General features: G+C 40.0%; 1 protein-coding gene across 1 annotated transcript in view; it reads left to right on the top strand.

Annotated features, from left to right (window-relative positions):
- rngtt (RNA guanylyltransferase and 5'-phosphatase) overlaps positions 1–27,672 on the top strand; it is a 142,215-nt gene that overhangs the window by 62,456 nt on the left and 52,087 nt on the right. The window contains exon 12 of the mRNA XM_024377821.2: positions 5,464–5,628. Within this exon, the coding sequence (XP_024233589.1) occupies positions 5,464–5,628 (165 nt within the window). The remainder of the gene's footprint in view (positions 1–5,463; positions 5,629–27,672) is intronic.

The following is a 27,672-nucleotide window of genomic DNA, read 5'->3' as shown; positions in this document are numbered from 1 at the left end:
GTTGTATTGATTGTACCAACTGAGCCATATATTTTAAAACATTGTCCTTGCATCCATAGTTTAGATAGCATAGTAGCCCACACATGTATAGTCATTTTTCTCCTAATTGTCACAGTCTTAGTCTCATTACTTAAAGGGCTTTGAAAACAATGAACACAATATTGGGATGCAAACCAGGTGCTTGAAGGATCTTCTGGGCCTTTCCCAGTCATGGTGGACAAAACGTGCATCTCACCGAAGACCACTTCTGAATTGGGTTAGGATATGGTGGGAGTTGGTGGTGCAGAGGGCCTAGTAGAAGAGAATGCGGCCCTTCTCACTCAGTAGTCTTTTGGAAGCAGGAACAAAGCTAGGTCCCTTTTGGTTCTCACTGGCAAAGACTGTGCCCTGCACCCTGACGGTAGGAAGGTGCACTGGTCAAATATTACAATACTAAAACCCATAGACAAATGTCTTGAAACAGCAATTACACAACTTGGGTTAGTGTTGATATTTCATGTTCGTCTCACCAATACTAATCTTCCCCAAAGATAAATTAACACATTTTAAGCTTATACCTACAGTGCCTTTTGGAAAGTATTCAGACCCCTTGACTTTTTCCACATTTTGTTACGTTACAGCCTTATTCTAAAAAATATTTTAAAAACTCAGCAATCTACACACAATACCCCATAATGACAAAGCTAAAAAAAACTTTTAAAAACTTTCAGACATTTTTGCACAACAGGTTTTATTTACGCAAGTATTCATTAGCTCAGGTGTATCCTGTTTCAATTGATCATCCTTGAGATGTTTCTACAACTTGGAGTCCAGCTGTGGTAAATTCAGTGTATTTGGACATGATTTGGAAAGGCACACACCTGTCTATATAAGGTCCCACAATTGACAGTGCATGTCAGAGCAACAACCAAGCCATGAGGTCAAAGGAATTGTTCGTAGAGCTCCGAAACAGGATTGTGTCGAGGCACAGATCTGGGGAAGGGTACCAAAACATTTCTGCAGCATTGAAGGTCCCCATGAACACAGTGTCCTCCATCATTCTTAAATGGAAGAAGTTTGGAGCAACCAAGGTTCTTCCTAGAGCTGGCCGCCTGGCTAAACTGAGCAATTGGGGGAGAGTACTCACTTAACTAATCTTCATTGACACCTGCTGTATACCATGAGAATTAGACCATTTTGACCCATTCGCCTAAGATGTTAGGTGTGTGGCGTTATAATATACAGTGCCTTTAGAAAGTACTCAGACCCCTTGACTTTTTCCACATTTTGTTATGTTACAGCTTTATTCAAAAATGTATTAAATTGTTTTTTTCCCCCCGCAAATCTACACACACAATACACCATAATGACAAAGCAAAAACAGTACTTTGTTGATGCACCTTTAGCAGTGATTACAGAGTCTTCTTGGGTATGACGCTACAAGCTTGGCACACCTGTATTTGGGGAGTTTCTCCTATTCTCTGCAGACTCTCTTCAACACTGTCAGATTGGATGGGGAGCGTTGCTGCACACCTACATACTTCTGTGTATTGATTTTAATAAAGGCATTGATGTTTATGGTTAGGTACACGTTGGAGCAACGACAGTCCTTTTTCCGCGAATGCGCACTGCACTGATTATATGCGACGCAGGACACGCTAGATAAACTAGTAATATCATCAACTATGTGTAGTTAACTAGTGATTGATAGATTTTTTTTAATAAGATAAGTTTAATGCTAGCTAGCAACTTACCTTGGCTTCTTACTGCATTCGCATAACAGGAAGGCTCCTCGTGGAGTGCAATGAGAGTCAGGTGGTTAGAGCGTTGGACTAGTTAACTGTAAGGTTGCAAGATTGAATCCCCGAGCTGACAAGGTAAAAATCTGTCATTCTGCCTCTGAACAAGGCAGTTAACCCACCGTTCCTAGGCCGTCATTGAAAATAAGAACGTGTTCTTAACTGACTTGCCTAGTTAAATAATGGTATTTTTAAAAATCGGCCAAATCGTTGTGTCCAAAAATACCGATTTCTGATTGTTTTGAAAACTTGAAATCGGCCCTAATTAACTGGCCATTCCGATTAATCGGTCAACCTCTAGTAGGGATGGTGCCAAGTTTCCTCCAAACGTGATGCTTGGCATTCAGGCCAAAGTTCAATCTTGGTTTCATCAGACCAGAGAATCTTGTTTCTCATGGTATGAGAGTCCTTTAGGTGCCTTTTGGCAAACTCCAAGCAGGCTGTTATGTGCCTTTTTTACTGAGTGGTTTCCGTCTGGCCACTCTACCATAAAGGCCTGATTGGTGGAGTGCTGGTTGTCCTTCTGAAAGGTTCTCCCATCTACACAGAGGAAATCTGGAGCTCTGTCAGAGTGACCATCGAGTTCTTGGTCACCTCCCTGACCAAGGCCCTTCTCCACCGAATGCTCAGTTTGGCAGGCGGCCAGCTGTAGGAAGAGTCTTGGTGGTTCCAAACTTCTTCTCTTTAAGAATGATGGAGGCCGCTGTGTTCTTGGCGACCTTCAATGTCGCAGAAAGTTTTACCAAATAGAGCCCTTGCTGTGGTACGTATTCAGACAAGAATAAATTCTCAGGTCTGGACAAATACACACTGAAATAACTAGGGATGGATGTGAAGCTAGCCCGCTAGCCAGAGGTACTTTGTGCCTAGAGGGTACTTTCGGCCAGTGCCGAAATTCCTGATGTTCCATCACTGAAAGTAACCTTACTTAACCTTACTGTACCATCTATAGACCACTTATTTTCCCCCATTTGTTTAAGAAATTCATGCTGATGCGACAAAAGGGGGTACGGTTTACCGATATGATAACTGGAAGACTATGAATGGCTCCGTATCTACCTGGAAGATAATCAGCCTCTGGCTCCGCCTCTCCCGAGTCCGTTCGCTAGTTGCAGGGATGAGACAAGACTGTAACTACAACCAATTGAATACCACGAAATTGGTAGAAAGTTGTGATTTGGACTGGTGCCCTGATATCACTGATGCTACATGAGTCCCAGTACTGACTTGCCTTTGTAGGTATTAATTGAGGACCCAATTAATGTGAGACATTTTGTTGGCCGTCAGGTTCTCTGCAGCCAGTTCCTACACCCTCATGGACAGTGTTGTAGCAGAGCTTGAAGAACCTGCCACGGTGTTTGTGGAGAAGCACTGCACCAGTGTCACTGCTCACTGTTGCCTACAGCCTTGCCCATGGCTCGCTGAAGCACTATCCACAAATTCTTGGCCAGGTTGTCCGACAGGCCCTGCAACTTGCCAAAGTAGTTTCGCATGAGGTTAAAGTTGTGCATAATCTTGCTGCCCAAGCGACACTGACTGTACATGAGGTCATTCCATGAGCTCTCTAGGGTCCTCCGCTTGTGATGGCCCCCCAGCACCTCGGCTTGCTCTATCATTAACAAAGTGTCTGCCACCCTCTCAGGCACATCCCAGGAAGGGAGGAGAAATATTCATACATAAATATATTAACTGTACATTGTCATATCAAATACAATGCAAGCCATCAATAATAGTTCCCATTCAAGTGGCATTTAATGGTGCAGCGGAACATACCTGAAAATATATATTTATTAATATACACGTTTTCCACAGCTGAGGCTAGCTGACTGTGTTGCATCCCTGCTTATTTGACATCCTTCAGGTTCCTAATGATGTTGATGCTTTGCCTCCAGGCATTGCTGACTTTTGCCAGGAAGTTCTGGATGTCCATCCCGTCTCCCATGGCATTGTGGAGCTGACGGAGACCCGAACGGACCCTGTTTAACTGGGAGTGGATTGCAGAGTGGAGACAGACCATTTTAAATGGTTTAGATAGGGATTTGCATTAATCAAAGGGCAGTAGCTACAGAATGCAGTCAATGTCTAAAGCTAAACAAATTAGTTTCTACCTTCAGTCGTGCTTCTACTAAATATTCAGATCTAACTGGCTGATCAATATTCATGGGATTTATGTCCGTTTTTTGGTCTTAGCAGATTAATGATTACTTTTCTAATGGTTGTGCTAGCTAGCTATGGCTCCATACAAAATCAAGCTAGCTAGTTAGCTTCAAAATTGTTTGCAAAATAACTTTACCTAATCGATTTTGGCGAACTCTTAATAACAATGACTTGGACAATAGCTTCCAAAAACAATATTACAGAAGAAAAAAGCTTGCTAACTAGCCATAAAAGAATGGCTTTTAAACTTACCTGCCATGACAACTAACAGCTGGGCTTCTTTGATGAACAGTCTTTGGTGGATACAAGTGGTAACCTGGTAATGTATGTCTTGATTGACAGGTCATTTTGACACGGCCCCTTGTGAGCTGTCACCAACCAACCACTGTAGAGTATACTGGTCTGTGTTAACCTCATCTGATTGGTTAGAAGAAAGAGGTCCCACCTCCAAGAGGTCCTGCTCTCACTCACTCTCTCTCCTTGCTTATAAATCTCTGTTTGCACATTTACAAATCTTTTTGACACATAGGGCGCTAAAGCACTGCCAAAAGTCTAAGGGCGCGAAATTGACATGTACAGATGCAATTATTGCTCGCAAATATTAAGTTACCTGTAGGAGAATATGTTTACAACTACAGATTATTATTATTTTCATAAGTCATCAGTTACACACTAGCAAATTGTGTGTACAAACTACAAATATATTCTACACGTTCAAATCGATGTGTCAATGATTTACCCTCATAGACCTGGGTCATATTCATTAGGGCGCAAAGAAAAACGATTTGGCAAGTTCGAGAGTGTAGTCCATCCCTGTTTCTGTCCGTGTTCAGGGTCATATTCATTAGGCACCAAATGGATGAGAACGGACTGACCGTTTAGTGCCTAACGGAAGATTTGTGGTCCCTGAGGTTTGGGAGACATACTGCTGTCAGTCTGAAGTGAACCTATCCTTTTCTCAGAAGCTCTGTGTGAAAAACAGGAGTGGAGGACATTAGACGAGACCCGTTGGCATGGCGACCTCACTAAAACGTTGATTGAATACACAGACACTCATTACCTGTGACTTCTGGCTGCCTTAGTGATGCTCTTTATTTGATGGCCCTGGCTGTAGCTATCCCAAGAGAACTCAACAATCTCAATCTCGGTCTCTGTCTCATCTTCTCTCTGTCTTTTTGTGTCTCTCTCCCTTTCTTTCTCTTCAGTTCAGCTCATGATTATTCAGACCTGTACACTGTTGCCATGGCACTGGATTGGCAGCTCGTAACCTTGTCATATCTAGACCAATCTATCGAGAGGAAGATATGAAAGATTGGATTTCGTTTGAAAATATCAACCAAGTAAAAACATCCAAATGCGTTCATATTCACTGTACCATTGAGCTGTGGGGGAGATATTAGCAATCAAAATTGCCTTTGTATTAGCAAGTCAGGTTTTGCATTAGTTCCTTCTCAAATGAATTATAGAAATGCAAAGCCTCACGCTGTGTTCAAAGATGATTCATTTGTTTGTCTGTTTTGTCTTTCAGGGTCAGCCGGTCGGTCAGTGTGATTTCAATATTCGGCTGTTGTGCATAGAGAAAGAGATCATCTCCCCTCGGATGGAGAAGATGAAGACGGGACAGATCGACAAGACAAAGGAGCCCTTCAGTGTCAGGAACAAGCCATTCTTTGACATCCACGCAGCACGAAAGGTAATACACGCATGCATGTGCACAAACTGTGCCAGGGCCAGATCATCACAAGTCTGTGGTGGTCTGACATTCTAGCCGTACATGTTACTAATACATTATTTAACTTTTCCATCAGTTCAGGGACTCGTCTAAGGCCTAATCAAAACAACAGGATAGATAAACTTTAAATGCCTTCACAGTCGCCGATTTTGTTTTCTCACTTTGAAACAAATATGTTTTATTAATCTTGAAGTATTAATGTGCTCTCATAAAGGGTACATTGCATTTTCTTCCCACGCTGTGCTTTTACTGTAGATTGACTGCTTTTGACGGCCTTCGTACAAAGGGCATTGTAGATTCCTCTGTCACCATTAATGGAAAAATAAATGTGATCAAAGCTTTTTTTAAACAGTGGGAATATTCATAAAAACTAAATCAACAGAAAAAATTGTTAGCCCTGAAAATGGCCTATGTGGCTCCACTATTTGCAATCTATAATTGATTATTCACAGATCATGGAGGTATTCTAAGGAGCCTTTTTATATTAGGAATCCCGGCCTACCTCTATACAGAGTTATTTGTGTTTGCAGATCATGTGCTTCTACTGACAAGGACAAGAGTGTTTTTATTCTCCAAATGCTATTAAAACTCGCCAGCAAGGCCCTGCACCCTCAGTCTCATAATGGCTCCACCGAAGGACATTGCACAAAAAAACTAGATCTTCACTGCGCCAGATCAGTGGGAAACTGTAGCTCTGTAGGTTCCATTAAATGCCTGATAACAGAGTAGCGGGAGCAAGGGTTTATGGCAGTCTTCACATTTTTCCCACCACTGTTCATATGGCAGGTCTGGTCATGGCGGAAGCAGGGAACAGCTCCAGTCCCAGCTACTATCACTGATCTCTTTGTGCTGGAGCCTGTTTTGTCCTGCATGAAATGTTAGCCATGAATGACTGGGTTACCCCCCTGGTAAACCCTGTTCCAACTTCCAACCCCTCCTGTCTGAGGCTTTTATGACAGATTGCCCACTGTCTTGTTAGCAGGATGTAGATTAAGATATTCCAGAAATGAAGTCATTGGAGTTACGCCTGCCTCATTCGCTATGTCTTTGTTCTGATGCTGAGGCCATCTGCAGTGCGTACAGCCATATCTCTGTTAGAGACATCATGAAATGGGGGAATAGGAATCTGGTTTATTCATTCGCCGGTGGCGCAGCTTTCCACTTCATGGCATGTTTGCCGGAAATTCCTTTTATGATATTTCAATGAGGCCGAGGCTGTGTGATGGGTTTTCTTCAAGTTTCCAGCTCCCCTGAATTAACACTAGAACTGCCATAGACCAACGGTCATTGACATTTGATTGTAAAGTAATCCGCAATAAAAATCTACGTCCTGCTCCTTCCCTGACCTTTCCTAAATGTTTGTATTTTACATTGCTCAATTTGTCTGAATTTAGAAATCACAGAGAAGTATTTAGAGCCCTTTGACCTGTTTTTCTTTATACCTATTCCCAAAGTAACCCTCCAAAACAATGCGCTGTAAGACGTTGGTACCCAGCCAGGCGCTTTCTCTCTCCTTACTGAATGAATGAAAGGATGAATAGGTGATAATTGTGCACGTTGGTTAACTATTGAAAATTAAATTATGCCCAACCAAATGATGAGGGTGAGGAGGTCGATTTAATTTAGAAAGATAAGTTTCTTATGCCTATTTATCAGCGTTGGCGCTCATGTTTATAGCACATAATTTGACCGCGATCCTTGCGGATTGATGTCATTCTCTTTTACATTTTACTTCGTAAAAATAAGCTGCTACCTGGACTGTTTTATTTACAATAAATTAGATTAGTAATAGATTTATTGTAAGGTAAAATGAAAACATGCTAAGTGTTGCAGTAGGCCTTTAGAGTAACGCCAAACATATCATTGACTCTATCCGAGTTGATGCGCAATGGGAATCAAACGATGCCATCCCACTGAATGAATGACAAATGGATGAATGGGCGATAATTGTGCACATTACTTAACAATCAAATTTAAATTAGGCCTAACAATGATGAGGGTGAAAAGTGTGATTTAATTTTAGTGCAACAATAGTGTAAGGGAAACTAAAACATGCTATGGGTTGCAGTAGGTCTTTTAGACTAGTGCAAAACATATCCTTGACTTTATCCAAGTTGATAAGCGAGGTGAAACCATGCCTGTCAGCCTGCACAGCCGGCCAATCAGGACTATACTGAAAATAATTTCACACATAAGACGTAGATTATAGACAGGATGAAATGTACAATAGTCTGAGGGACAATATTATCAGTTGTTAAATTGTAAATGAAGAGATGGGCAAATCTTATATTTGACAGGTGCAGGGAAAGAAGCATCAGTTTATCAAATCCTCCTTCAGAGTCACATTTCTATATAGTATCAGAAAGATAATATTTTGCAGTTTCTATGACACTTACCTTATCTCTACAAAATTCAAGAGGTGGAGCTCTATTTCCAAATTTCACTTTTTGCAAGAATATCTGGGCTATCCATGCATTCAGCACATGACCACACTCGCGGCTGCATCGCTCTGGCTACTAAGCAAAGACTAGTAACGTAATAAACTTACTTCTGTTTTCTTTTCAATACATTTTATTTCAACAATATTTCTTTAGACTTGCTCAAACTAAATTATGGACTTCTTTCTGATGGACTTGAACTAGTGCTTTTTCGTTTGTACTTGTAGCCTAGACTTACATAAACTAATGAAAATGCTGTTATGTTCCTTGAAATAATAGTTTTTCAGTATTCTGTTACCTAAGAACTTTTATAAACACAACCAAATTATTATTCATCAGATAGCATAAATTAAATGTATTTATTTGACTGTTAGACTGTTGATGGGTCATTGGCTTAAGTCACAAATCTGAAAAGCAATCAAATGAATCGTTTACCTTTGACGATCTTCAGATGTTTTCACTCACGAGACTCCCAGTTACACAACAAATGTTCCTTTTGTTCCATAAAGATTATTTTTATACCCAAAATACCTCCGTTTGTTTGTCGCGCTATGTTCAGAAATCCACAGGAAAGAGTGGTCACGACAACGCAGACGTATATTCCAAATAATTATTTTCCATAGAAACATGTTAAACGTTTTTTATAATCAATCCCCAGGTTGTTTTTAAAATATATATTCGATAATATATCAAACGGGTGTGTAGGTTTTTCAAAAACATCGGGAGAAACAATGGCCGCTTTACTCTGTAGTGCCAAACTCACTCTGAGAGCCCCCACCTATCCACTTACGCAATGTGATCTTTCACGCTCATTTTTCAAAATAAAAGCCTGAAACTATGTCTAAAGACTGTTGACACCTTAGGGAAGCCATAGAAATGAACCTGGTTGATATCCCTTTAAATGGTGGATAGGCATGCATAGGAACAGAGAGGTTTCAAATTAAGAGGCACTTCCTGATTGGATTTTCCTCAGGTTTTCGCCTGCAATATCAGTTCTGTTATATTCACAGACAATATTTTTACAGTTTTGGAAACTTTATAGTGTTTTCTATCCTAATATGACAATTATATGCATATTCTAGTTTCTGGGGCTGAGAAATAGGCCGTTTTAAATGGGTACGTTATTTTTTTAGCCAAAAACAAAAATACTGCCCCCTACACGCAAAAGGTTAAAGTGTTGAAAATTGGCTTTAGGCCTACATTTTTCACTAGGACTTTTGTAGAATAATACAAAACATATCCTTTACTCTATCTAAACAAATAACTATTGTTATATTTTTACATGGATATATTTCACTAATTTCTTTATGCACTATTTATCAATCGTTGGTTTTTATGTTTGCTCACCTCACGGGTTGATATTAATCTGATGCATATGCTAAATGAGACGCCCGGCAGCGTTCTCTAGTGGTTCTCTTTTCAAATTGGACTATATAGGATTATCTATTTTATTTTGTTTGAAATTGTTTTGAATTGGCTGCAATAGCTGGTCTGCTGTTGGAATACAAAGGACTTATAGTTCCTCTGTTTTTTTTTATCGTTTTGCCTTTTATTCAGTAAATTGGACATGATGGGACTGGTAAATTGACCTCTTGGAGGCAGAAAGCATGTGCTGAGTGGAAGATGAGGCTTTAGATTAGATTTACCCTAGCTCTGGTCTAAGTTAAGGGCCCATTAGCAGACTGGAGTATGGGAGAGGGTTCAGATGGAGAGCCCTCTTGTCATTTGAAATGACTGACAGTAGATGAGGAAAAGATCTGGGCTTAATGAATAGTGTCACTGAATGCTCTTTCACATCAGCTAAATGTGCTCACTCACTGGGTTTAATTAAGCTTTGTGCAAGAGCCCACAGTCAATTACATTTACATTTGAGTCATTTAGCAAACACTCTTATCCAGCTCAGTAATAGCTTTTATTAATAGCTTTCCTTATATTTCGCATGCAACAAATACTAACTTACAGTGCCTTCAGGAAGTATTCACACCCCAATACTTTATTCACATTTTGTTACAAAGTCGGATTAAAATGGATTTAATTGTCATTTTTTGTAAACAATATAGACACTGTCAAAGTGGAAGAAAAATTCTAACATTTGTAAAACATTTATGAAAAACAAAACACTAATATACAGTATCTTTATTAGATAAGTAGTTAACCCCCTGAGTCAATACATGTTAGAATCACCTTTGGCAGTGATTACAGCTGTGAAGATTTCTGGGTAAGTCATTAAGAGCGTTCTACACGGGATTGTGCAACATTTGCCCATTTCTTATTATTTTCAAAATTCTTCAAGCTCAGTCAAATTGGTTGTTGATCATTTCCAGGTCTTGCCATAGAATTTCAGAATGTTTTAAGAACATTCACGGTCTCCTTTGTAAGCAACTTCAGTGTTGGCCTTGTGTTTTAGGTTAATGTTTTGCTGAAGTTGAATTCATCTCCCAGTGTCTGGTGGAAAGCATACTGAACCAGGTTTTCCTCTAGCATTTTGCCTGTGCTTAGCTCTATTCCATTTCTTTCTTTTTTTTATCCTGAAAAATTCCCAGTCCTTAATGATTACAAGCATACCCATAATATGATGCAGCCACCACTATGCTTGAGAATATAAAGTACTCAGTTATGTGTTCAGGACAAAAAGTGAATTGCCACCACCACCACAACGGCTGTGCAGGTGCCTTATTTATATTTAGCGCAGAGGGTGGAAGCTCCCATCTCACTTTGTTCATGGTGCCAGCCAGGCTTGTTTTCTTTGCAAGCAACTTATTCGCCAATGACAGTGAAGTGAAGAAATTGTCCATGGTGACATTTGTCCCCTTGTCAATGTAAGATTCCGCAAGCCTCATTACAAGCCTCATCTCCGACACTCGCTAACCTGCTGCCCAATGTGGATCTTTTCCCAGATATTGAAAGCCTTTCAGCATGAACAATTGCATGCTCTCACTGTGCAGCCTACTTCAAGTAGGTCAGAGTAGACTGATCAGACTGCTTGGATTTGGTGGACTGATATAGGGTACATACCTTTTTTGAGATTATAATTCGAATAGATCAAAACAGTACAATAGCCTGCCCTGTTCTTCTTTCACAATGGGTGATTACCAAATGATGCATCATTTGCTTCCCCACTCAACTCACCCATCCCCCCCAACCTCATACTTTAGTTAATGTATTTAATCTGTTGTGTGCGAAATTAGTTTCAAAATTGACTACTTTAGCGCTTCTAGTGTTAGTCGTACCATTGGTCTCATGGTGGATATCTGCCGATAGGTGCCCTTCTTTGTGAAGCGTTGGAAAACCTCCCTGGTCTTTCTGGTTTAATCTGTTTCAAATTCACTGCTTGACTGAGGTACCTTTTTTAAATTATCTGTATGTGTGGGGTACAGAGATGAAGAAGTCGTTCAAAAATCTGGTTAAACACTATTATTGCACTTAGTTTAAAGTGACTTGTTAAGCACATTTTTACTCCGCAACTAATTTGGCTTGCCATAACAAAGGTAGACATCTGCTCATCTATCACTCCAGTGTTAATTTGCTAAATTGTAATTACTTTGCTACTATGGCCTAGTCTGGCCTAGAAATTACTTCCAAAGGTTCATCCTTGGAAGTAATTTCCAAATTCCTGAAGGTACCACGTTCATCTGTACAAACAATAGTACGCAAGTATAAACACCATGGGAACACGCAGCCGTCATACCTTTTAGGAAGGAGACTCGTTCTGTCTCCTAGAGATGAACGTACTTTGGTACGAAAAGTACAAATCAATCCCAGAACAACAGCAAAGGACCTTGTGAAGATGCTGGAGGAAACATGTACAAAAGTATCTATATCCACAGTAAAACGAGTCCTATATCGACATAACCTGAAAGGCTGCTCAGCAAGGAAGAAGCCACTGATCCAAAACCATCATAAAAAAATCCAGACTACAACCAACTGCACATGGGGACAAAGATAATACTTTTTGGAGAAATGTCCTCTGGTCTGATGAGGCAAAAATAGAACTGTTTGGCCATAATGGCCATTGTTATGTTTGGAGGAAAAAGGGGAGGCTTGCAAGCCGAAGAACACCATCCCAACCGTGTGGCACGGGGGTGGCAGCATCATGGTGCTTTGCTGCAGGAGGGACTGGTGCACTTCAAAAAATAGATGGCATCATGAGGGAGGAAAGTTATGTGGATATATTGAAGCAACATCTCAAGACATCAGTCAGGAAGTTAAAGTTTGGTTGCAAATGGGTGTTCCAAATGGACAATGACCACAAGCATACTTCCAAAGTTGTGGCAAAATGGCTTAAGGACAATAAAGTCACGGTATTGAAGTGGCCATCACAAAGCCCTGACCTCAAACCTACAGAAAATTTGTGGGCAGAACTGAAAAGGCGTGCGAGCAAGGAGGCCGACAAACCTGGCTCAGTTACACCAGCTCTGTCAGGAGGAATGGGCCACAAATCACCCAACTTATTGTGGGAAGCTTGTGGAAGGCTACCCAAAACATTTGACCCAAGTTAAACAATTTAAAGGCAATGCTACCAAATACTAATTAGGTGTATGTAATCTTCTGACCCACTGGGAATGTGATGAAAGAAATAAAAGCTGAAATAAATCATTCTCTCTACTATTATTCTGATATTTCACATTCTTAAAATAAAGTGGTGATCCTAACTGACCTAGGACAGATAATTTTTACTCTGATTGAATGTCAGGAATTGTGACAAACTGAGTTTAAATGTATTTGGCTAAGGTGTATGTAAACTTCCGACTTCAACTGTATATGGATCAGACAATGTTGGTCAGTGTCGGCAGAGTAGGTTGCCCTGTCATTTTTGTTGTATTAAAAAAGATTCTGCTAATGTCTCCGGTCATATAAGGTTTGGTAGAATTGCATGAAGTGTATTTATCAAAGGCTGGCGTTTTCCTTTGCAAAGTAAGGAGAAGAAATGTAGGCCGTCTGATATAGCCTAGGCCTACTCTATGCCACTACTCGCTGCATATTATTAGCCTAAATTATGACTATCCAATGTAATCATCACTTTAGGAATCGAAGGCTAGAAGTCTGAAAATGCGAGAATGCTTTGTTATAAAGGTTAATTTTTATGATGATAAATTAGCTTCCCCAAACATGAAACCCACACGCCATGTATGTTAGAGTAACTTTCCACATTTACTTAGGCAATAAGATGAGTAACAAACAGCACAATCACGAGCCTATGTCAATCTACTGTACTCCATAGTAGGAAAGTTTACCTAAGCTTGTCAGTCTGTGCGAGAAAGAAATGGCCTATTCCAAACAGACTCTGGGACAGTTGTGGGACGATAGATCCCAAATGCATACAACCAGTAGGCCTAGGCTTCATCCCCCAAAATATAAAAAAGCAATGAGGCTCATGCTGCAGATCAGAACTTTTAGCATACAATTTAGATAAACTGTTATTTCTTCACATTTTAAGGCAGTAGGCGAGGCTACGTGCGAATGTTCGTTCCATAATGCAATTAGCAGGAAAACACCATTTGTGAGGGGTTTCATGTGACAGAGGGGAAAATATCCATTAGACATTTTGAAAGAGGGGACATCGAAGTATGCAACAACTAGCATGGCTTGCTAAAATGACTAGGATTTGTGCTTTTGGCTACTGGACAATTAAATACATTTGATTTGAAAACCAACAGAACATGAGAGGAAAAAGGCCACTGGTTTCAGTGGCATATGGAAGTCTTTATAAAAAATAATTGCCTGCACGTTTGGTTGGATTTTGGCTAGGCTACTTGGAAGCAAGGTAAGACATGCCTCATACGTAGTAAAACGTTCAGGTTTCAAACAATTAAGGATATGTTTTCAAAATGCATACTGCCTCCAGCTCATTGCAAAGTGGTGTGTGATGCACTGAAGCCTGCCTAGTTGCCTATACACTTGATTGGCGAATGGGAACTGTGCTTTTTGAGAAAGTTGAGAAATAAAACATTAAGCTCTTTTTAATCATGGCCCGCCTAGCACCGCTTGCCTGCCCTCCAGCAGCTCAAGGTGAACATGGTGGGGACTGGGGAGGGAGTTGTAGTCCAGGGATGGAGAAGGAGAAGGAGCTAGTCATGAGGATGGTGGGGGATGTGTTTGTGTGTGTGTGTGCTCATGAAAGGTGTTCCGTCCTTCCCTTATCTAGGTAGGCTTATGTTAAGCAATTCTAAGGTCTTGTCCAGATTTGCCTTTTTTTTTATTAGACGTTTTAGACAATGTTCATTGTTTTTGTTTGTTTTCGTGTCCATGAATGTCATTGGAAGGTGTTCTGTCCTTCCCTTATCTAAGTGTATTTAACAAATTCCAAGGTCTGTCCAGATTGCCTTATTTGAATCAGAAGTTTTGGTCTATGTTTTTTGTGTTTTTTTTGTGCAATAACCAAGACCTTGTCCGGATTGCCGTCTTTGAAGTTTTCGAGAATGTTCAGTGTGCCATTTTGTGAACTCTATCATTACAGAAGTGATATGACCTTTTATTTAATGTAATTAAAAATGTTGATGCTGATTAAATCCCTGCTTCCCCTTATCAGTATTCAATTAATAGCAAACTGTAGAAGCGCGTAATCATTCATTCGCTTGCAGCAAACCTAAAGCAAGTAACCTTTCAGATATGTTTTTCTAAAGCAAATTTTTGTGTTCTCAGAAAATTCTTGTACAAACTTCTCCTGTATTAAAACTTTGAGACTTTGTCTGATAAATAGGCCAAACACAACCAAGAGAAAATGCAAAGAATGTATTGTTGACACTGCCTTAGAACATTCCATCAATACCACCCCCTCCACACCATACTGCAAGTGCACTCAAACACACCATCCACAATGCCCTGCAACACTGTCCTTGGTAACATCGCAGCAATTACCATGGTTGGATTCAAGGACTACATGCATTCTCTCTTCCCTTCAACGGTGCCTTACAAAGAGAAACATGTAGCTTACCTTCTTTTATAAGGGCGAAGACTTGCCAGATCGATGATTAAAAAGGTTTGTTTACCTCTGTTCTTTTGGGAATTAGAAGCTTTCTTCAAGGCCTCGTCTGAAAAAGAATTAAGCAATATGTAATGACGCAGATGAATGAATGTAGTCAATGGTGTATTCTGTGGAGTGATGAGTGTGTGATTGCCATAACAATGTCTTTTTTGTCTTTAGTTTGGCACTCCATTACATGCCCTCCAGGCTTAGAGAGAGCTTGTACACTAACAGTTGGAGAGAGCCTTGAGCTCACTGAGTGAAGTCAGCAGGTGTCAGTCAATCTTCAGATGTGCTCAGAAAGCCTGGCTCTCGGTGGTGTTCTGAGCTCTTTTCAATGTTTCAGTCAGACACCACCTTGTCAGAAAGGCCTCTGCTCAGCCGCCCTCAGCGGATGACTCATAACGCCCTCCTGGTTGCATCCCAAATGGCACCCTATACCCTTTATACCACTTTTGACCAGGGCCCCTAGGACTCTTATATTGGTGTTAAAACTCTGAAAAAGACAGGCTCTCTCTCTCTGTCCAAAATCTGTCTTGCCTACTACTTACTAAAACTACGTACTAATTGTACTACCTACTATTTAGAACATACATTTTTGCAACAACTAATGCAGTAAGCAACACATACTAGGCTTACCCATCCAGAGAATGCGTAATCTAATGCACAATTGCATTGATGCCTGACATTATCTCATTATCAGCTATTGTCAAACACACGTGAGTCTAGAAAGATGATTCTCTTCCCCTAAAGTGTGCAGCAAACTCTACTAGATGAAAATACTAAATTAATAGAACATCCTGATATTAAAACTTATTTTTGAAATTTCACTTCATATAAAAACATCTTATTTTCGCATACCTAACATGCATAGTATTTTGAAGGCAAGTGTGGGTATTCGAATATGGCTACGTTCTTCTGTCTGTTGCTGTGAGCTCTGTCAGACAGTCGTGTGTGAGGACCTTTGTGTCGGGTGCTTTCTGGGAAATGATGCAACAAGCGTCATTATCCCTATCATTACCTTTTTCATATGTTAGTTGAACGCACGTGACACACCAGACTCGCCACAAGCTCAGCATTACAGAACTTGAGTGTGCATTGGACCCGAAGTGCTAATTTACTGCTGAATTACACCAGACAGAATTAAGTCCTTATTGGTACCTCCGGCTCCCGTTGCATCCCAGATCGCTTTGCAGTTGTGTAAAATTCAGTGTAGTGTTTTCATTCATCATTAAGTTTATAAGCCAGCAACCATCCTGCCTATATGTAGGCTACATATCTACCTCAAATACCTTGTGCCACTGCACATTGATCTGGCACTGGTACTCCCTGTATATACTGTAGCTTCTTTCTTGTGTATTTTTATTCCTCATATTGTTATATTTTTTACTCCGCATCATTGGGAAAGGGCTCGTAAGTAAGCATTTCATGGTCAAATCTACACCTGTTGTATTTGGCACGTGACCCAAATACGTTTTATTTAATTTTGATTTTAGGTATCACTTTAGGGCTGGAAGAGTGGAGGGTTCAGGCACTGCTGGGGGATATGTTCAGAGGCATAATGGAAATGAACTCTTTGCTCTTATGTTGAAGGGAGGGATCGCCTCCCTGCCTACACTCATGTCTGCAGTAAGTGGATGTGCCACTGCCACCACCTTCAATTGAATTTGCAATACAAAATAATCACTCATCTTGAATACTGAACTGTTTGGTATAAAACTCATCCTGAGTCAGCAAGTCTTGGACAGTCACTTGCCCAAGATCAGTTTTGGATACACACGGTGGCATATCATCACTTTCAGTGATCGCTACACTGAACTGACCAAATCAAATATGGCAGTGTGTATATAGCATCTTGCTCATGAATTTCTTTAATTTGATGATGGTTTTATTGAATCCATCCATCAAAGCCTAAAGTCCTCCGCCGCAGCTTCATACATTCTAACCTTGTTTGACTCGAGTCCAGCAGGCAGTAAGTAGCAGTTGTTAGCCTTGCCCCATGCTCTCTCATGTCAGCTTGTGTATTTAACAGGGAGGCTTAACCAACTGAGTCTATATTCTTATATAGCAAATGGACTGCCATACCAATTGAGCCACAGGGACCCCATCTTAGTCTGTGTCCCAAATGGCAGTCCAATTCATTTATAGCTCACTTATTTTGACCAGGGCCCTGATCAATAGAAGTGTGCTATGTAGGGAGTGGAGTGAAAGTTGCAGGTATGGAAAATTGCAGGTATGGAAGAAATGATGAGGCAAAACAGTATCGCAGTGTTATGAATTCTCCCTCTGTATGCTCATGGTGTACATGTCGGGATTCTGTGAAAACCTTGGTGGTTTACTCACAGCCGTCAGATGGCTTTTAATGCTGAACGTGATTTACTGTGCTTTTACTGATACAGTAATAATTTTTAAAAATCCCCCTCATTGTGCGTGACATCTTGATACGTAGTATGTCTCCATATATACTTACAACACACCAGGTTCAAACAGCTGAAAATACAATATTTTTGGTTATTGAAAGTGTATTTCACAGTGGTTTAGACGGTACAATGGTTCTCTGAAATTAGGCGATCTATTCAAATTTTTGCAACACGGACACATTTTTGCACCTTTAACTAAACATTTGGCAGTCTTACGGCTTGGGGGTAGAAGCTGTTCAGGATCCTGTTGGTTCCAGACTTGGTGCATCAGTACTGCTTGTCATGCGGTAGCAGAGAGAGCAGTCTATGACATGGGTAGCTGGTGTCTTTGAAAATGTTTCGGCCCTTCCTCTGACTCCACCTGGTATAGAGGTCCTGAATGGCAGGGCCGTACGCCCTACCCTCTGTAGATTAGAGTGAATCTCAGTTTTGCAGTGGGCCTGTGCCACTGAACTACGACCACTATTCTATGGAGAGTTTATCTTGTGTGTCTCTCTATAAGACTGTCCCCTAATCTGACATAGCCAGTACAGTGCTCCGGGAGCAGCCATTTGGAGCTGCTTTTATGCGCTTCAGAGGAGATTGAGTCATTTGAAAGAGAATAAGGTGTCACTATTCTGTGGTAGATGTGAGCAGCTTGTTTCCATTCCTAAGCTACTGATTTGTGCTCAGTGCAGATATCTCATAAACACCCCCGTTTAACACTTTTTTTAAAAATGTTTTTATTTTTTTATTTTTTTTTTTACTTATGTGTGATTTTGTCACTTCAAATGTGAGATTCTCTGACGAGAAATTCAGTTTGTATCAGATAGTTAATTAATTAATGTTTTAGGCTGATTCTGCAGTTTTATCTGAAAATGATCCATGATCAATCAGGTCAGGATTAAGAAGGTATTTATTAAGAAGGTGGTGCTGCTGAGTACGGCCAGGGGGAGTTCCCAGAGGTGGGCAGTGCCCCCCTTTTGGAATCAGAGATTTCTGAGTTTTTGAACACATGTAAATACCATATAAAATGTTTATAAAAATGTACATAGTGGCACAGTCAGTCCACAACGTGGCACAGCTCCTCTCTTACCTGCTTTGGGGAGAACCCTGCATAATGATATTAATATTTTGAGTGAAAGATTCTCAGGCGATAACAGACCATTTACATGCAACTGCATTTTTATCATATAGACAGTCACACCAGCTGTGGCTCTGAAATTAAATCCTAGCCTTTTTGTTAATTGTACATTATTTATTGAATGTGTTATATCAAAATCCTCCAACACTTTCACTACTTAGTTCAGAGGCTGGCTGCCAGAGCAGCTTCCTCTGAGAGAAGGCGGGCGGGGCAGCTAGGAGCAGGGATGTGATCTTGGGTGCGTCCCAAATGGTACCCTACCCCCTACGTAGTGCACTACTTTTGGAATAAGGTTTGTAGGGTGCCCTTGTTTTATCTCTAGAATGGTTGCCAAGCACCATTCCCGGCTCGTTACCCGTGATTGTTACCTTCACAGCCTTTGTAAAACATGCTTTTATTATATCTGGTACAGCGTAGGAGTTCAGGGTTGATGAGAACCAAGCACTCAGGGACAGATCGTTCAATAAAGCATGGAGGTTGCAATGGTAGCGATTTTATTTTTATGGGAAATGGGTGTGAAGAAGAATAGTGAACTAGGCATTGTAAATACTACAGATCATCAAGCGCCTTACATGACGTTATCACCTACCATTGTATAATATCAATATTACACGGACCAGCAGAATTGTTGATGGTAAGTTCTTCATATGCGATTTGTTGCGAAGGTGTACGCTGATATCAGACCTGTGGTCTGCAGGGAGGGATAGAGAGAGGGAGGTGAAAGAATGCAGGGAGGCCATGCAATTCAGTACTCATCTCTAAAACAAAAGCAATTTAGGTCATAGGAGTCCATACTAACAAAGGGAAACAGAACAGATAGATCCCAATAAGAACTGTACCATAGAGGCTCAAAATAAGGAAAAACAAAAAAATGTAACTTATTCAACAAAGATCAAGTGTAATATATTAGAATAATAAAGCAAACTTAATGGAATATGGGGGGGAAATGCACCAAATTATTTTTTAAATCTTCTGCATAGAAATGCAACCTAAAATAATGTACTGAAACTTGTTACAAGTGACGGAGTCACCTATGATTCACCAACTTATATTTTGAAAGAGGAAGCTAAGTACTTAAAGCATATGTTTTAATTTCTCCTCTAACTGAAGCTAATTGTATGGATTTTTTTCATATTAATAATGCCAAAATAACAGCCGTACAGAAAGACTCATGAAGGTGAAAGTACAGAGGAGGAACTTCTTGATGCAATTACAGGCTTTAAGTCTAGGAAAACTCCAGGGCTGGATGGCATACCAGTGGAGGTATACCAAACCTTTTGATGTACTCAAAGGACCATTATTAGCATATTTTAACCACTCCTTTGTAAATGGTAGATTATCAGATACTCAACAAGGTCTGATTTCATTATTACTGAAACAGGATACAAGTGAGAAATATAAAGATTGGAGGCTCTTTACACTTCAGTGTTGTGATGCAAAGAATTCTAGCAAAATATATAGCGCATAGAATTAAAAAAGGTATTGTCGGACATTATTAATTCTAATCAGACAGGTTTTGTACATGGATACATTGGAGATAATATAAAGCAAGTACTGGAAACAATAGAACACTGTGTATAGAACACTATAAATCTGGGAAACCAGGCCTGTTATTCATAGCAGACTTTGAAAGGCTTTTGGTAAAGTACGATTGGAGTTTATATATAAATGCCTGGAACATTTCAATTTAGGAGAATATCTTATAAAATGGGTTAAAATCATGTATAGTAACCCTAGGATTAAAATAGTAAATAATGGCTACTTCTCGAACTGTGAAGAGGAGTAAAACAAGGTTGTCCACTATCGGCATATCTATTTATTATAGCCATCAAAATGTTAGCTATTAAAATCAGATCCAACAATAATATCAAGGGATTATAAATACAGGGCTTAAAAACAGAGTTGTCATTGTACACTGATGATTCATGTTTTCTTTTAAATCCACAACTTGGATCCCTCCACAGCATCATAGAGGATCTAGATAATTATTCTAACCTTTCTGGATTACAACCAAATTATGATAAGTGTACTATATTACCTATTGGATCACAAAAAAATGCTACTTTTACTTTACAATGTAGTTTACCATTCAAATGGTCTGATGGTGTTGTAGATATACACTACTTGGTATACATATCCCAAAATAAATAAATGATCTCACTCCAATAAATCTTTATAGAAAGTTAACAATAATTCATAAGATCTTGCTACCATGGAAAGGTAAATACCTTTCTATTTGTGGAAAACACTTTAGTCATATCCCAGTTTACCTATTTGCTTATGATCTTGCCTACACCTTGCGAACAGTTTTAATTATATGAGAAAAACATTCATTGGTTAAAACTGGCCTTCTTTAGACTAGTTGAATATCTGGAGCATCAGCATTTGTGGGTTTGGTTACAGGCTCAAAATGTCCAGAAACAAAGAACTTTCTTCTCAAACTCGTCAGTCTATTCTTGTTCTGCGAAACGAAGGCTGTTCCATGTGAGAAATTGCCAAGAAACTGAAGATCTCGTACAAAGCTGTGTACTACTCCCTTCACAGAACAGCGCAAACTGGCGCTAACCAGAATAGAAAGAGTGGGAGGCTCCGGTGCACAACTGAGCTAGAGGACAAGTACATTATGTCTAGTTTGAGAAACAGACACCTCCCCATTCCTCATCTGGCAGCTTCATTAAATAGTACCCGCAAAACACCAGTCTCAACAGTGAAGAGGCGATTCTGGCCTTCTAAGCAGAGTTGCAAAGAAAAAGCCATATCTCAGACTGGCAAAAAGAAAGAAAAGATTAAGATGGACAAAGAACACAGACACTGGACAGAGGAAGATTGGGAAAAAAGTGTTATGGACGGACCCATCTAAGTTTGAGGTGTTCGAATCACAAAGAAGAACATTCGTGAGATGCAGAAATAATGAAAAGATGCTGGAGGAGTGCTTGATGCCATCTGTCAAGCATGGTGGAGGCAATGTGATGGTCTGGGGGTGCTTTGGTTGGGGTCGAGTGGGAGATTTGTACAGGGTATAAGGGATCTTGAAGAAGGAAGGCTATCACTCCATTTTGCAACGCCGTGCCATAGTGCCCATCAAGCCAATTCAACTTGTGGGAGGTTCTTCAGGAAGCATGGGGTGAAATCTCTTCAGATTACCTCAACGAATTGACAACTTGAAGGCCAAAGGTCTGTAAGGCTGTAATTGCTGCAAATGGAGGATTCTTTGACAAAAGCAAAGTTTGAAGGACACTTTTATTATTTCAATTAAAAATCATTATAACCTTGTCAACATCTTGACTGTATTTCCTTTTCATTTCCTTTTCATTTCATGTATGTTTTCATGGAAAACAAGGACATTTCTAAGTGACTCCAAACTTTTGAGAACTGAACAATAAATTAATCATACATTATAACTAGGAAAATATATTTCATTGTATAAAAAATATTATTGCTTAAACCAATGGCGTATAAATTAACTTGTAGTTGCAGTGTGGAAGTTGGAGAGGGATAATGTAACAATTCCTGTGGCCACTGACAACGCTAGAAATATCGTAAATGCAGTTGCACTAGCTGAATTGGGGCCACAGATGGGATGCTTTGCTCACGTTATTAATCTGCATCTCAAAAAACGATGTCAGTGAATCCAATCTCTCGCCTCCTAGCCAAGACCAGGAAGGTGGTATCCTTCTTTCATAAAAGCACAACTGCTGCTTATGTTTTCAAGACAAAACAGGAGATGTTGGAGCTGCCAAACCACAAACTAATCCAGGATGTCCCTACTAGATGGAATTCAATTTAATGGATGTCAAGACTGCTATCAGAGTTAATCTGGAAGCCAATCTGTGCTCACTGCAGATAATGTAAATAGACTGATCTTCTTAAAGAAAAACGTGAATCTGAGTTTTAATTTTTAATTGTTTTCAAGTAACCAGTCTCAAGTGGTCCTATTTTGTTTAAGGCACTGCTATGTGACTTAATTTTGATATATGCTGCTGGACTATGCACTCTTGTTGAAGTTCTGTTTTAAATGACTATTTTATTTCATGTTTTTTGTTGTCCCTTTGTTTCCATATGCTCCTGGGAATTCAAGCTACCCATGTTTCGTATTATAATAATGGAAAATCTAAATACAAATGACATATTTCTCAGGCATTTATTTTGTCGATGTATCGAAACCATACCGAACCGTGACACCACTGTACTGTACCGAACTGTGAGTTTTGTGAACCGTTTCACAAAAAAATATATGGGTGATTGGAAGTGATGCAGACAATTTCATTGATGGAAGCTACAATCTATCTGCAATATTAAAGCTGATCTACCCACACAACAACAAAAAGATTGCAGGGAGGATGGCATGCTCGTTGTTGTTTTAATGTTACTCAGCCCTTCTCCGACCCAACTATGATTCATTACTGTGCCACTATGTGAAATTTAACCTTGACGTTCAATTGTAGGGGAGAAAAATACACTGACTTCCATTCCATCACCATGGCATGAAGATGGGTACTCCATTTTACCTTTTGTCTCTCTGTCGAGTGCAACGCTAGTCATCAGGTACAGTAGTTAGTCCCTCCTTCCGCTTGACGTCTCCTGTGGAAGCCTGATAGATCTCCTAATAGGACTGTGTGATTTCATCTTCTCTGCAGGCTTTCCAGGCGAAGGCTTTGTGAATCCTGCCTGAACAGGTTTAGCATGAAAGCCTGGGCTGCTGGGCTGCGGCCCCCTCTCTGTAACTTCCAAGCAACCATAGCTCCAAGGGAACTTCCTCTATGGAGGTGGGTGCGTCGGTGGAGGTCTCCCTTGGCTCATCTTTCCTCACCCTGTGTTCACCTCTCCCTGTCTCCCTCTTTCAATCTCTCTCTCAGATGGCTTGGAGATGCATTGGAGGTGGTGGGTGTACTATGGTGTCAAAGAACTGAAAGGGAACTCCAGATAGACCAGTGTTCCTCCTACATAGAGTTGCATCATAAAGACAACAGCAGTTATTTTTTGTCTGGCTGGAAGCAGAATAATTGTATTCTTTATATGGAAAGTAGAACTTCCGTATGGAACCGGAATGACTCACTATTATTCCATTCCAGCTTGCCCTGATGCTTCTCTTTAGTGGTAATAGTCACTGTCAAATACTGTCTCGGGTTATCTACTGCCAGCTGAAGGAACCATTACCACTACTTTATCTAATTTTACAACTGTGGCAATTGGCAGGTCTTCACCACTTAGCCACCGAGCAGCCATTCTGATAGAGGCTTATTTCATTATTTCCCCCTAACGCATTCTTTGCATCTTAACGGTGTTTGACATTCGAGAATTTGACTCCCGAAATCAATTGCGCCTCACGATAAAGAAATCTGTCAGGTGCAGGTCTGTTGTGTGTTTAGCTCCATTGTGATGAAGCATTGTTTCTAAGTAATAAGCGGATACCTCACATTTCCTACGTGTTGACTGTGCCCTCGGCTTATGCCGCTTGTTGACAGCCTCCTAATCTCACCTTTCCGCTCATCTGTTGTTCCATATCATGACACCCACCCTTTCAGATTGTTCTGAAATCGTTTCTGTAGTTAGAAACGGTAAGATTAGCATACCTGCAACATTATTTTGTTGAAATATAATTTGATTTGAGAAATTAAGCTAATTTGATTGCACCCAAATTGGCTTTTTTAAATATTTATTATAGGATTCATATAATATTCAATAAAGATGGTACATAACATCTGATTTGGACATGCAATTTTTTTTTAACAATGAGTAAGACATGAGGATTCCAAAGAAATGGTTCAAAGCCACCAACCGACTCCCATTGCCAATCCCAACACAACAATGAATATACAATATCAATTCACTATGTTTGACAAGTAATATGGAGCTGCGGCTTGGAGTATTGTTTCTTCATCTTATGTAATGCATTCTCTGTGATTCTTTTGTTTGTTTTTATGTCAGAAATTAGTAATTGAAGTTCAGTTTATTTCCCATCCTGATCCTACATCCTTATATTACCACCTTCTGACCACTAGATTGTGCTGTTCCTGCTATTAGGTGATTTATTATTTTTTAATCACCCACATTAGAACATTTCATTTTGGTTTCCTTAGCCTGCAAGCAGTCTATTGAAAAGGTATGACAGCAACCCATGTTTTGGTTATGTTTACCTGGCCACTGTTTCAAATGCTAACTTTGTAGCATTTGTTGCACAAATCCAATGTAAGTCAATGGTACCTTCGAAATAGTGGCCAGGTAAACAAAATCAATGCATTGGTTGCTGTCGTACCTTGTCTATAGACTGCTTACAGGCTAAGGAAACCAATATGTAATTTTGTAATTTGGGTGAACTATCCATTTAACATTGAGGGGGTGGGGGGATTCTTAAAAGATAATCAACTAATAGCAGGAGCAGCACCCTGTAGTGGACAGAACCTGGTAATGTCAGGATGTAGGATGGGACATAAACCTAACAACTTCAATGACTTTCTCTGAACAGGGGAAAAAACATCACCAAATTCATTGAGAATGCTTTACATAGGATGAAGAAACAATACTCTGATCCGCAGCTCCATACTACTCGTCAAACAGAGAACTGATACTATATACTTGTTCGATGGGTTGGGATCGGCGTGGGGGGCCCGTGTGTGGCTTTTGACCCTTTCTTTGGAATCCTCATGTCTTACTCATTGTAAGAATTTTTGAGGATCCAAATCAGATGTTGTGTACAAAGTTTATTTAATATTATATGAATCCTATAATTTAAAATGGCCAATTTGGGTGCAATCAATTGACTTAATTTATCAGAAATAAAATTATATTTCAACAAAATATTGTTGAAGAAATGCTAATGTTATCTGTTTCTAAGTACAGAAATGATCTCAGAACGATCTGAGATCTGAGTCTCAATCCTCTTGTGCTTTTTGAGGTGGAACGACCTCTCTCCTTTCGTCTCATTCCTCCTCCTGACTTCAGAGTGCAGAAGCGCCATCTGAAGTACCTCTGTCTCCTAGCTACAGGCTCTTGTACCATGCACACAGCCTAATCTAACTTAAATGTCAGATTCTGACAATACAGAGAGAGACTCTTCATTCTCCATGATTAGACATGATGACTAAGTGTCACTGACTCCAGTCACTCGGCAAGTTTGATACAGTGATGACAGTTCTGTATTAATATGATTGTTATGTTCCTGCCTTGTATAATGCTGTTTGTATTTCAGCTCCGTCTCCTCTCTCTCCTAGTGGATATGATACCTTAACCTGCCTTCTGGCTAATGCAGGACTGTACTTATAGAGGAGCAATGGCATTTTTTGTCCATTATCCCGTTTACCACTCATGTTATAGCACTTTATGGCACATGGAGAAAAATAACTCCTGGCTAATTGTTTGTAAACCATTGATTGTAAAACTATGGATACGAAAGAGGGGCAAGAAGGCATCTTATGATCTTCCTTTGTTGTTCATCTCTTGGTTGTTTTCATGACTTACGTTGGCATTAATTCACGCTCTGGTTCTTGTAAAGAGACTGCAATGTGACATTTGGAGATATTTTAGCAGCCACGTTGCATTGCTACCACCACCCGTGGTGACATTTTGAAATGTGTCACGCATTTTCAACTGTTTTCAGCGTTTGTTCTGTGTTTGAGTAAAATGCTGTGTGCATAGATAATGAGTATATGATGAGCTGCCATGGCAATGAAATTGAACTCCACTTTAATTTCTATTTCACTGTTATTTATGGACATGTAAATGTAGTTGTTTGTTCACAACAATGGTAGTGTTTGCATGCAGGGTACTTTGTCTGTCTGACTGGTCTGAAAGAAAGAATCAGTGGTGGAAAAAGTACCCAATTTTCATACTTGAGTAAAAGTAAAGATATCTTAATAGAAAAGGAAAAATAAGTTACCCAGTAAAATACTACTTGAGTAAAAGTCTAGACATATTTGGTTTTACTTATACTTAAGTATCAAAAGTAAATGTAATTGCTAAAATATACTTAAGTATAAAAAATTATAAGTATTAAATACTTGAAAAAAAAATCTATATACAGTGGGGAGAACAAGTATTTGATACACTGTCAATTTTGCAGGTTTTCCTACTTACAAAGCATGTAGAGGTCTGTAATTTGTATCATAGGTACACTTCAACTGTGAGAGACGGAATCTAAAACAAAAATCCTGAAAATCACATTTGTGTGATTTTTAAGTAATTAATTTGCATTTTATTGCACGACATAAGTATTTGATCACCTACCAACCAGTAAGAATTCCGTCTCTCACAGACCTGTTAGTTTTTCTTTAAGAAGCCCTCCTGTTCTCCACTCATTACCTGTATTAACTGCACCTGTTTGAACTCGTTACCTGTATAAAAGACACCTGTCCACACACTCAATCAAACAGACTCCAACCTCTCCAAAATGGCCAAGACCAGTGAGCTGTGTAAGGACATCAGGGATACAATTGTAGACCTGCACAAGGATGGGATGGGCTACAGGACAATAGGCAAGCAGCTTGGTGAAAAGGCAACAACTGTTGGCGCAATTATTAGAAAATGGAACGAGTTAAAGATGACGGTCAATCACCCTCGGTCTGGGGCTCCATGCAAGATCTCACCTCGTGGGGCATCAATGATCATGAGGAAGGTGAGGGATCAGCCCAGAACTACACGGCAGACCTGGTCAATGACCTGAAGAGAGCTGGGACCACAGTCTCAAAGAACCATTAGTAACACACTACGCCGTCATGGATTAAAATCCTGCAGCGCACGCAAGGTCCCCCTGCTCAAGCCAGCGCATGTCAAGGCCCGTCTGAAGTTTGCCAATGACCCACTGGATGATCCAGAGGAGGAATGGGAGAAGGTCATGTGGTCTGATGAGAGAAAAATAGAGCTTTTTGGTCTAAACTCCACTTGCCGTGTTTGGAGGAAGAAGAAGGATGAGTACAACCCCAAGTACACCATCCCAACCGTGAAGCATGGAGGTGGAAACATCATTCTTTGGGGATGCTTTTCTGCAGAGGGGACAGGACGACTGCACTGTATTAAGAGGAGGATGGATGGGGCCATGTATCGCGAGATCTTGGCCAACAACCT

This window comes from Oncorhynchus tshawytscha, linkage group LG18 (assembly GCF_018296145.1).
Source record: "Oncorhynchus tshawytscha isolate Ot180627B linkage group LG18, Otsh_v2.0, whole genome shotgun sequence".
NCBI classification, from domain to species: domain Eukaryota; kingdom Metazoa; phylum Chordata; class Actinopteri; order Salmoniformes; family Salmonidae; genus Oncorhynchus; species Oncorhynchus tshawytscha.
This window is presented reverse-complemented; position numbering and strand designations above follow the sequence as displayed.